The sequence below is a fragment of the Penaeus chinensis genome, chromosome 41 (genome assembly GCF_019202785.1).
Source record: "Penaeus chinensis breed Huanghai No. 1 chromosome 41, ASM1920278v2, whole genome shotgun sequence".
Taxonomy (NCBI): Eukaryota; Metazoa; Arthropoda; class Malacostraca; order Decapoda; family Penaeidae; genus Penaeus; species Penaeus chinensis.
The window spans coordinates 12,067,648-12,080,147 of NC_061859.1; the positions used below are offsets into that span (position 1 = coordinate 12,067,648).

General features: G+C 44.7%; 1 protein-coding gene across 1 annotated transcript in view; it reads right to left on the reverse strand.

Annotated features, from left to right (window-relative positions):
* LOC125047562 (homeobox protein Hox-A3-like) overlaps positions 1-12,500 on the reverse strand; it is a 19,409-nt gene that overhangs the window by 605 nt on the left and 6,304 nt on the right. The window contains exons 2-4 of the mRNA XM_047645837.1: positions 804-1,672; positions 460-652; positions 19-214 (exon numbers count right to left, since the gene is read on the reverse strand). Coding sequence (XP_047501793.1) covers positions 19-214; positions 460-652; positions 804-1,672 — 1,258 coding nt within the window. The remainder of the gene's footprint in view (positions 1-18; positions 215-459; positions 653-803; positions 1,673-12,500) is intronic.

The following is a 12,500-nucleotide window of genomic DNA, read 5'->3' on the forward strand; positions in this document are numbered from 1 at the left end:
AACCCAAGCATTACGTACATTATGCGCCGTTCACAGTATAAACCTTTGAATACAACTGCCTGTCGTCTGTCGCCCGGTACCACGTCACCGGCTTCAGGGATAACTGATGTATTTACCGGACAAGCGCCCGTGTGTCCGATCTGGGTGTGTGAGGCGCCAGGGCTCGGTTGGATCATGGCTTCCCTGCCCTTACTGTTGACAGCTGTTGTTGGGGCTGTCAGACCCGAGGGGCATTAGGGCTTGGGGGATGTGATATTGGAGGAGAAAAAAAAAACATTCGATTTTGACATTTAACTGTTATTTTACCCAGAGACAAGACCTTACATAGCTACATACTACAATTAATCACAAATATATAATTCGGATGTGTTGACTGGGAAGCATTATCAGTACATAATATAAAATAGATTACACTTTACAGAAGTCCCTGAGAAAGCAGGGAGTTGTTATCCTACGCACCAAGTTTATTTGTTACACAAGAGTTTCTGGAGTCCAGTGTTGTCGAGCAAGCTAGAAGTTCTCTAGTCCAGCGCAGCCTAGAGTTCCCGATTCGAATTCGACAGGTGACGACGACCCTTGATGAGCCCTCGCCGCGCTGAGCGGGATCCGCCGGGAAGTAGCGGCCCGTCCTCGGCGAAGGACGCTGGGAGTCCTAGAGTCCGGCGCTAATGGACCATGAAGAACCTGGAATCCAGCGGCGACATCTACCGGAGAGCTCACAGTCCACAATCGAAGGACGAGGAGGTCCTTGCAGCCCAGGTCACCTAGGGCGCCGCCGCCGCCCGGAAGGTCTAGAGCGAGACGAGTTTCTCGTCGGCCTCGTGGGGCGGCGAAGGGAAGCTCGCCAGGTTGCCCATGGCGGCGCTGGGCGTGTGGGCCTGCAGGCTCGGCACCACCCACCCACCGGAGGCCTTTTTAGTCATGTCCTGCGTCATCTGCGGCTGGGGGTGCAGCTGGGCCAGCGAGCACGGGGGGAACTCGGGCACGGCCTGGTGCCCCAGGTGCATGTCGTGGCGGACGTCGCGCATGTGCGGGGGCGGCGCCACGTGGGCCTGAGACACCCCCAGGGGCAGCATGTCCTGCATGGACGTCGGCGGGAAGGGCGGCGGCCCCATGTAGTGCGGCAAGGACCCGTGGGGGCCGGACATGGCCGTGCTCATGACGGGGCCGTGGTGCTGCGTGGGGCCGGGGCCGCTGCAGCTGCTGGCGACGATAAAGGGGTGGGCTTCGTGCTGCAGCTGTGCCTGGCGCTGGATGGAGTGGGAAGACGAGTTCGGGAGGCTCGTGGGGCCGTGGCAGGCGCTGGCGGAGTGGCACTGCGAGGGCGGGGAGAGGGTCGTCACTTCGCCGGAGGGCGACATGGGCGGCATGGAGGTGGCGGGCGACGAGCAGGGGGGGCTGGGGCTCTTGTCGGTGCCGCCCTTGGCCTTCTGCTCCTTCTTGTACTTCATCCTTCGGTTCTGGAACCAAATCTTGATCTGGCGCTCGGACAGGTTGAGGAGGGCGGCCATCTCGATCCTCCTGGGGCGGCAGAGGTAGCGGTTGAAGTGGAACTCCTTCTCCAGCTCCACCAGCTGCGCCGACGTGTAGGCCGTGCGGGCGCGCTTGGCCGGCCCGCCGCCCTGGCCGCCGGAGCTGCCGTTCACGCTGACGCCGTCGCTGCCGTCGTACTCTGCGGGGGGAGAGGAAGCCTTCGTTAGAATCATACGAACAGGAGACGACACGGTATTTTCAAGGTACATATTGATTAACAAAATCGTTAAAAAAAAAAAAAAAAGATAAATAACAAATAAATAAAGTTACTGTAAACTGTATCAGCGATGATGATACATACATAAAGCTACACAGCAAGACTAAATCCCTACAAAGTGACAACAGTCAATAACCACAAAGAACAAATGCACAAAGAGAATCGGAACGCACGCAACCTGCACTATGTCAAATCGTCCAGAAACTGATATTATTTCCATTTTTCACGACAAGTAGACAATAATCGATCAGATAAGACGAGTCACTCTTTTCATACCAAGACAATGATAAAGAGGTATAATATTTCTAACCTATTTTGATGCTCGCTAATAACAGAAATAGATGATATACAGAAATATATCGATGTTATGTACAGACAGACAGGTATATTGATTTTGATATGAAAAAGTGGTTAAAAGAAAAGAAAGAAAGGAAGGATAAAAACTTATAGATAGATAGATAGACAGATTGATATATATATTGATATAAAGACAGACAGATATTACTCATATGAAATAGAAAGATACATAATTCGAATATTCCTCCAAACAAACGCTACCTAGACTGCTATAACCCCCGGGCGTGGGCGTGAGCGGCAGGCGTAACAGGAGTGGGTTTTGTGGGTGTGTCGGAATAGTTAATTCTAAAGTGTTTGTGTTACAGGTTGCCCTACATCCTTAACACCCGTTCTCTTTAAAGTGCTTTTATTTCTATTTATATATATATTTTATTTCCTCTCTCTCTTTTTCTTTTTTTCTTTTTTCTTGTGTTTTTTTTTTCTCTCTCTCTTTCTCCTTTTTTTACCAGACAGGATTAAATACATGTACGCGAATATGTTATACCGTGTGACTATGTTTCCTGAATTTCAAGATGGATAAAACATCTCTGCTTTTCTTTCCATAAGGTAATTCATATCTCGAGCGAAATAAAATCAAACAGAGAAACTAATGAAGAAAACGGCTTTAAAATAAATAAATAGAATAATTCAACGGAACAAAGAAAATATGGAATATTTACGAGCCCAAGCTTCCTAGATGATACAGGCCACCTTGTGAACGTAAAGCTTTGACTGTGACAAGCCTAATCCGCTCAACAGAATGAGCTTGTCATGCTGGCGAGCTTTGCATACAGAGCTTTTTTCTCGGTGTTTCTTCTTCTTCTTCTTCTTCTTCTCTTCTCCTCCTTTTCATTATTATTATTATCACTATTATTAATAATGTTATTATTATTATTTTCATTATTATTATTATTTATTATTATTATCATTATTTTGTTATTATTATTACTATTACTATTATTATTATTATTGCTCCTACTTCTTCGTCCTTTTCATCTCATTCTTTTCATCATCATTATCGTTTAATATATATATATATATATATATATATATATATATATATATATTCCTGCGTAACACCCCCTCAAAAAAACAAAACAAAAAAAAAAACAGTATGTATTTCACGAATTTACTTTCACAAATTATAAATCAAAACGTCTTTTAAAAAATGTTCGGGGGGGAGAGGGGGACGATAAGTACATTCTTGGACCCAAAATCTCCTTCCTGTCACCCACAGTGGAGGGGGAGGAGGAGGAGGAGGAGGAGGAGGAGGAGGAGGAGGAGGAGAAGGAGGAGGAGGAGGAGGAGGAGGAGGAGGAGGAGGCTGCCAAGGGTGGGTGAGGAGGGAGTGGGGGGTGTGGGTGAGGGGGTGGGGGTGCGTGTAGTACTAACAAATGATCGTAAAGCTTCTTTTTGTGACAAATTGGAGTCTCGGTGTTGTCTACGAAAGCTTCAGAGGTCCGCCTCAGGGCTTTCGGGTGAAGGGAGGGGGAGGGGGAGGGGGAAGGGGGAAGATGGGATTGGGGAGGGCAGGAGGAAGGGGGAAGGGGAAAGAAAGGGGAGAATGGAAGGAGCAGGGAAAAGGTAAGTAGGAGAGGGGAAAAAAATGGAAGGGAAGAAGAGAGGTAAATGAAGGAAAGCAGGGGGAAGGAATGGGGGAGGAGGGAAGAAGAGAGGTAGGAGAAGAAAAGAAAGGGAAGAAAGGATAAAGAAAGGAGTAAAGAAGGTAGGGATGAAGAAGAAGACAGGAAAAGAAAAAGAAGTAAAGGAAAGAGAAGAGAAGAAAGGGAGGAGAAGGGAGACCAGGGAAGGAGGCGAAGAGACGGAAGGGAGAGGGAAGGGGGAGGGGGAGAGGGAGGGGGAGGGGGGAGGGGGCATCAGATGGGCGTGAGCTTAGTAAGAAACGTGCCCAGAGCGTATGGCATGGGCGGGCGATGGTTTTCTTAACGTGACTTTAACGGTAGGAAAGGGCAGGGGAGGGGGGAGGGGGGAGGGGAAGGGAGAAGGGGGGGTAGGAAAGGCCGGGGGAGGGGGGAGGGGGAGGGGAAGGGAGAAGGGGAGGAGGGAGGGAGAAGGGGGAGGGGGAGGAGGGAGGGAGAAGGGGGGGTTAAAGTTAGGATGGTTTTGAATGCTTGATTTCATCTCTTTTTTTATCATTATAAGTTATTTCTATAGTAAAGAACAGTTATAGGTATTATGTAACTATATCAGCGATAAGTCTAGTTTCCTACTTTCCTTTTTATTCCTTTCTTTTTACCTTTTCTTTATCGATCTCTCTCTCATTCGTACAAACAGACGTGCATATATATTAAAAATACAGACATATTTCTCCTTTCTCATATTTATATCCCTTTTCTCTTTCATCCCCTTCCCTTCCCATCCTTCCACCTCTACCCCCACCCCCCACCATCCCTACAGACCCCACCTATCCCCCTCTCCTCCACCTCCCCACCCCCACCCCCTCCCAACACCCTGTTCCCACCCTCCATCCCACACATCCCCCTCCTTCAACCCCAAATCCCCTCCCCCCCTCCCACCCTATAGCCACCTCCCCCCCACCCCCTCCCCCCTCTACCACCTACCCCCTCCCTCCTCTACCCCCCACACCCCCAATAACCCCCCCCCCCCCTCCGTCAGTGTGATCCATCTTACGTAAGTGTCCGAAAGCACTCGATCCCTCAAACAATCGAACGGATGGTTACACTCACTATAAAACTCGAGAGGGGGCGGGAGAAGGGAAGTGGAGAAAGAGGGGAAGGAGGAGAAAGAGAGAGAGAAGGGGGGAGAGGGAGGAAGAGAGAGAGAGAGAGAGAGAGAGAGAGAGAGAGAGAGAGAGAGAGGGGGGGGGAGGGAGGAAGAGAGAGAGAGCGAGAGAGAGAGAGAGAGAGAGAGAGAGGGGGGGAGAGGGAGGAAGAGAGAGAGAGCGAGAGAGAGAGAGAGAGAGAGAGAGAGAGAGAGAGAGAGAGAGAGAGAGAGAGAGAGAGAGAGAGAGAGAGAGAGAGAGGGAGAGAGAGAGAAAGAGAGAGAGAGAGAGAGAAGGAAAGAAAGAAAGAAAGAAAGGAAGAAAGAGAGAGAGAGAGAGAGAGAGATGAACAACAGGAGAAGGGAAAAAAATAGAGAGAGAAAGAAGGGAGAGGAAAAAAAGGCGATAAGAAGGGCAGAAAGATAAAAGGGAAGGGGAAAAGATAAGGAATAGAAAGGGAGAGAGGAAAAAGGAAGGAAGAGAGAGGCGACAAAAAATGAAGGAAACGCGAGAAAATAAAATGGTAAAAGGAGAAAATAAGAGAAAGGGAGATGAAGAAAATCCATAGGGAATGGAGAAGGGAAGAAAGAGAAAACTTATAATGATTGATAATAAAGAAAAAAAGATCAAAAACAATAATAACGATAAATGTAGTAATAACAATAATAACTGCAATGTTAATGATAAAGGTTATGATAATAATAATTATAATAATAACATAAATGAAACGATATGAAACAATGTTTTCTCTAAAATGTCATTGAAACTACTGAAAAGAACATTCAAGATAAAAGCATAGAATCACAAGCAAGAAGTATATTTACAAAAATGAGAAGAAAAAGGAGGAAAAAAAAGAAAAAAGAAAACACACATAAGAGAAATCTACCCCCCTTCGCCTCCCCCCCTTCTCCCCTTCCACTACCCCCCCCCCCCCCCTTCACACAAACCTCCCCCTCTCCTCCTTCAACTTCCAGCTTCTCCCCCTCCCCCTCCCCCCTTTCCTCTTCCCCTCCTTTATCCTGAAACCTCCCCTCCACCATCTCCTCTCACCCATCCTCGACCTCCCGTCCCTCCTCATCTTTCCCCTTCTCCCCCATCCTCCATCCTCCTCCTTCTCCCCTTCGCACAAATCTCCTTCTCTTTTCCGTCTTCCTCAACCTCCTTTCCAACCTCCTCTGCTCCCCTTCCCTCAAATCTCCTTCTCTCTTCCCTCCTTCCCCCTTTCCACCCATTCCCCCCCTCCCCCTCCACTCACCCTTCTCTTTCCTCCCATCACCTCCTTTCCTCCCTTCCTCTCCCCTTTCCCTCCCCCCCACCTTCTAACCTCCTCTCCCCCCCCATCCTTCCCCCTTTCCTACCCCCCACTCCCCCCACCCTCTAACCTCCTCTTCCCCCCTTCCCCCCCATCATTCCTCCTTTCCTCCCCCCCTCACACCTCCCTTCCCCCCCTCTTCCCCCACTCCCCTTCCCTCTCCCCGCCCCCCCCCATCCCCTTCCCTCTCCCCCCCCTTCCCCCACTCCCCTTCCCTCTCCCCGCCCCCCTCAGGCCCCGCTGTACACGTCATCCGCGAAGATTCTTTGCACTGTCACTCAAAGCGAACGAAATCCAGCCTTCTCGCAAAATACAGGAAAGGTTGCATGACAGCCTCGCTTCCATTTTTTCTTTGTCTTTACTTAGCGGTGGCCTTTGATGCCGAGGCTGGTGGAATGAGAGTAAATAATGACACGAAGATAAAGAAAAGAGAGAGAGGGAGGGAGGAAGAGAGAGAGAGAGAGAGAGAGAGAGAGAGAGAGAGAGGTAGGAGGAGATAGATGGAGATCGAGAGAATGAGGGAGGTAGGAAGAGGTGGATAGAGATAAACGAAGACTAGATAGAGGTAGGTAGGTAGACAGACAGATAGACAGAGAGAGAGAGAGAGAGAGGAGATGAATTGTTCGATTCCATTCTCATTGCTTTGTTATGGAAGAGAATAATCTGCATAAAAATGAGAGCTGGGGAAAAATATACTTTTAAACCGAATGATTTTCGCTCAGTCACGGAAACATTGATATAAACACCGATTAAGATGAGAGACTTAAAAAAAAAACAAAAAAACAAAAAAAAAAACTACAAATGAAACTCAAAGCACCATCTATTCCCATGCAAATATTTCGAGAGAATGCTTCAGAAAAAAAAAAAAAAGGTAGAGGAGAGACAGAAAAAGAAATGTGTTATATAATATTTTCCCTCCCGTCGATGCTAGCAAATAAAGCATTTAACAGTAAGTACAAAGAGGTTGTTTTACTGAGCACTGTGTCGGTCGCGTTTAAACATTGGCTGTTGACTCAACCTGACCAAACTCTCGTCACCTGGCCGCTGTTGCCTGCTTCTCCCCCCCCCCCCCCCCCCCCCTTCTCTCTCTCTCTCTCTCTCTCTCTCTCTCTCTCTCTCTCTCTCTCTCTCTCTCTCTCTCCTTCTCTCTATCTTACATCTTCTGCATGTGTAAACAAACCATAACATTTTCTCAATACTTTATCACCTTAATTTTTTTTTTTCTCTCTATTTATCATTCTTGTTTCAATTGCAATATAATTTTCCTACATTGCGAAGGAGAGAAAAGTTACATCTTCTAAAACTACTCCGTTTTCTATGTGATGACGCATGTATCATTATTGACACGGGAGATATTGTTGACTTTTACAAAATGAAGAAAAAGTCTTCAGAAAAAGGCCTTCCCTTTTAAGTTTTCTTGAGACTGGGGAGGATTTATTAATTGGAAATATTATTATTTTCTTTTTGTCAAAGGAAATAATATTTTTAAAGGGGAATTAAATGGTTATAAAGTGCAGATTAATAGAATAACCTGCACAATGACACAGCACTTTTTCTCAACTGACGCTACAGCTGTTAAAGGTTCCGACTTATAGTGTATCGTTTTACAGCACGACACAAGTCTGAATAACACTAGAAGACGAGAGTATAATATATATATATATATATATATATATATATATATATATATATATATATTTATATATATATATATATGTGTGTGTGTGTGTGTGTGTGTGTGTGTGTGTGTGTGTGTGTGTGTGTCTATGTATGTATATTTATATGGACATATATGTGCATGTTTTGCATATGAATGATATATGTGTATCACTAATTATGAGTAAGAACAAAAGAATTTAAGGAAAATTACTTACAACATACTTCCCCCCTCCCTTCCCCCCCCCCATCCAATCCCAGTAAAAAAAAAAACATATAAAAAAAACACTCGGAAAAGCGAAAGGAAAACGGAAATACAATAAACAGAGAGGGAAAATGGTTTCATCCCCGACTCGGACTGGCCCCGGCCGATCCATCACTGCCCATTGACAAAATCGAAGCTGGAATTAATTTTCTTCGTGTTCCCTGGGTTTTGTGGTGGGGGGGAGGGGGAGGGAGGGAAGGAAGGGAGGAGGGGGGGGTCAGATGTCCAGCCGTTCTTAGGGGAGGAGGGGTGCAGGGAGAGGGAGTGAAGGAGGGGAGAGGAGGGGGGGGGATTGAAGGGGACTGAGAGGGCGTCTCAAGATATGATTCTTGGGGATTGTTTATTGTATGTTCGTGTTTGGCCATGTTGGGGGTATGTGGTTATGTTTATGTGTATGTGGCTGTGTTCATTTGTATGTGGCTGTGTTTATTTGTATGTGGCTGTGTTTATTTGTATGTGGCTGTGTTTATTTGTATGTGGCTGTGTTCATTTGTATGTGGCTGTGTTTATTTGTATGTGGCTGTGTTCATTTGTATGTGGCTGTGTTTATTTGTATGTGGCTGTGTTTATTTGTATGTGGCTGTGTTTATTTGTATGTGGCTGTGTTTATTTGTATGTGGCTGCGTAGGTGTAAGTGGCTATGTTCATTTGTATGTGGCTATGTTCATTTGTATGTGGCTATGTTCATTTGTATGTGGCTATGTTCATTTGTATGTGGCTGTGTTTATGTGTGTGTGGCTATATTTGTGTGTATATATGTAAGTGTATATTTCTAAGTATGTGGCTGTATTTCCGTGTATATAAATGCGTGTGATTATGAGTGTTTAAATATGTATGGTTGTTTATATTTACGTTTATGCAGGTATGTGAATTTGTGTATACGTATGTATCTATTTCCAAGTATGTGCATGCATTCATTTAAACGATATTAGTCCTACGAATATCCCACAACGATGTATTCGAACACATGTATGTCTATCCCTGTCTCTTCTCATATGAGTGCGTGTCTCTATGCTTTCTTGCGTGCGTGTCTGCAGGAAAATCCATTCAGGGTTACTTCAGTTGCATCAGAAAGATTAATAAGTAGGAGAAACTTTCTACTTTGTTTTCGAAAGACAGAACTTGAAAATACACGAAAACGATGATATGTTCATTCATTACAAAGTAGATGGTGGTGGTAGTAGTAGTAGACGTAGTAGTAGTAGTAGTAGTAGTAACAGTAGTAGTAGTAGTAGTAGTAACAGTAGTAGTAATAGTAGTAGTAGTAGTAGTGATAGTAGAAGTAGTAGTAATAGTAGTAGTAATAGTATAATAGTAGTTGTAGTAGTTTTATCAATAATGATAACAATAATAATATTAATGATGATAATAGCAATAAAAAAAACAAGAAAAGTAATAATACCAACAACACACATAAAAATATCCATCTCCCCAAAACACAAGAAAAAATAAAATAATAAAAAAAAGGAAGAAAAAAAAGACCATCTATATAAGTTCCGAGTTAATGACACTCCCTGGCCCTTTTCCCCTCATATCAAGCAAGGGACTGACCGCCCATTGACACATAGGCGTAATCGTTCAAATCCCTGTCAAATACTAGCCAACTTGAGTGCAAAACCTACACTTTATCTCACGCTATGCTAGTTGGTGTTCGATAGATAGAGATAGATAGAGGGTTAAATTCATTGGGACTGATGCACGGTGATGGTGAGTTCGTGTGTATGTATGTGTTAGGGAACGGAGGGAAGGGTAGAGAGGAAGGAGGGGGGGGGGGTAGATAAAAGGTGGGAGGGAAAAGGAAGAAGAAGGGAAAAAATAATAAACTGAATTAGGAAGATGAATTTCTACTTATGCTCTGTATTTCGTTCTCTCTTCCTTTTCTTCTCTATTGACTTAGTTTCTCTTTTCTTCCGCGTCCATCTTTCTCCCTCTTTTTTTTTTTTTTTTCTCCGTCTCCCTATGCCTTCTTGCTCTTTCCTTCTTATCCCCCTCTCCCAACTCCCACAGCCTCTCTTCCCCCTCTTCCTTTCCCCCCCTCTCTCTCGCCCCCCCTCCTTCTTCTACCCACTTCCCCCCTTTCTCATCCCCTATCTCCTCCCCCTCCCCTCTCCCACCCCTCTTCCCACTCCTACTTCCTTCCCTTCCCCCCGTTTTCCCAATTCCTTCTCCCACCCACCCCCTTCCTCCTCCCTCCCACCCACTCCCTCCTCCCTCCTTGCTCCCTCCCTCCTTCCTCCCTCCCTCCCACCCCCCCCACTCCCTCCTCCCACCCCCCCACCCCACCCCCATTCCCAACCTCTGGGAATGGGAACGGGATGTCAGGGAATAATGCACTCACTCGATTCCAGAGTCCTGTCAGACAATCCGTCAAAGGTCCGGTCAAGAATTCCATGGCGGGCTTTCCTATCTGTCTGATAATGTGGTCAGTGCCAGTTGCGAGGAATAAACCAGTTCTTGTTGATTATGACGGATGGGGGAGGATTTGCGCTTGTTTGTTGTTGTTGTTGTTTTTGTTTTTGTTTTTGTTGTGTGGATGTTTTGTTTGTTTGTTTGTGAGGGAGAGTTTGTTTGTGAGAGTTTGTTTGTGTGTGTGTGAGAGGGAGAGAGAGAGAGAGCGTTTGTGTTTGTGTATGTGTGTATGTGTGTGTGTATGTGTTGAGATCAAAGAAAGTCCTGGTCTTAACAACAAGTGATATCTAGAAACAAAAACAAGATACACAAACAAAGAAAATACATCCCCCACAAAAAACGCCAATCCCCCCGCCCCCCGCCCCCAACCCCACCCCCTCAGAGACATTCTCCCCCCCCACCCCCAACCCCCACCCCCACCCTTCGGGAAAAAAAAAAATCAAATTCATCCACTTTCATCATTTATTGCACTAATCTGCAACCGAGACATGCGTTGCAAACTGCCGGCACGCTAACCCTGGCTCCTCCACGCAACCGCCCGAGTCACGTTTGCAACAAAAGACAATTGCATGTGGCGTGTACTAGAATTGCAGTTGGAAGTCAGCAAAGAAAAAATATATTTCTAGTAATTATATCTTGGAATACGCGTGTATGTCAGTGTGCTAGTTCGTGGGAGTCAGATGGATAGATAGGTAGACAGATAGATATAAAGATATAGAGATAGAAAGGTAGATAGATAGATATAGAGATAGAAAGGTAGATAGAGTGACAGACAGACAGACAGACAGACAGATAGATAGATAGATAGATAGAGATAGATAGATAGATAGATAGATAGATAGATAGAGAGAGAGAGAGAGAGAGAGAGAGAGAGAGAGAGAGAGGGAGAGAGAGAGAGAGAGAGAGAGGGAGAGAGAGAGAGAGAGAGAGAGAGAGAGAGAGAGAGAGAGAGAGAGAGAGAAAGGAAAGCTAAAATAGAAAAAAAATAAAATAAAATCGACAGAAAGAGATCGGCGAAATAAAATTAAAAAATCATCTCCTTCAAATAATTTTCCATAAATAAATCCGAAAAAAAGGTAAAACCAATAACACTTCAATCAAATCATCCAAAACAAAAAAAAAAACGACCCAGAACATCATGTCTCCATCACAGAAAACGGGAAACAAAACAGCCTCTCGCCTTTCTCGGGAAATCGCGGGATATTGCGAGATAATTAGGGCCATTCCCGCGTCGGTGTTCGACCATTTAAATCCTATTCGGACAAATAAGTCGACAAACAAGCGATAATGGGTGATAATGGAGAACGGTCATCATCAGCACGAAGTATATCCGACTGTACCTTTCGATTCCCGGATGTTGCGTTGTTAGGAGAGAAAGGATTGGAAAATTGTTGGAAGGAAAAAAATAAAATGGAAGGAGGCAAAGAGAGAAGAAATTAGTGAAATTATAGATAAATATAATAGATAAGATCACATGTATATGAAAAAATAGCATAGTTATACGTAAAAAAAAAATAAAAAAAAAAAAAAAAAAAAAAAAAATAATAAAATAACAATATGCAATGGGGAAAAAAAAAAAAAAAAATTCACGAGCCTCAGAAGCCAGCAAGTAGAAGCTTAACACATCAACACTTCTCCCTACATGTCAAGTCTTCAATCACGTTTAGAGCGAAGCTTTAACACGACTGGAATCTCGAATGGGTAATTTAAGGGACATAACTATTACGTATTGGAGGCTTGCGTGTAACACTAACTTCTGCTCTATCTGCACGTTTTTTTTTTGTTTTTGTTTTTTACTATTATCATTATTATGGAAAAAAATATATATAAATAGCCCCCTCACCCCCACCCTCCCATCAGGAAAATAGGCCGGCAGAAACGAAAGAAGAGAAAAAAAAGAAAAAAAAAAGAATAAGAAATGATTATGATATCCAAGCAAATATATCAACAAATAATTTCTTTCTCCGCATCCCTCCCTTCTTCTCTATCCCCTCCCCCATTCCCTTCCACCCCCCACACACACACACCA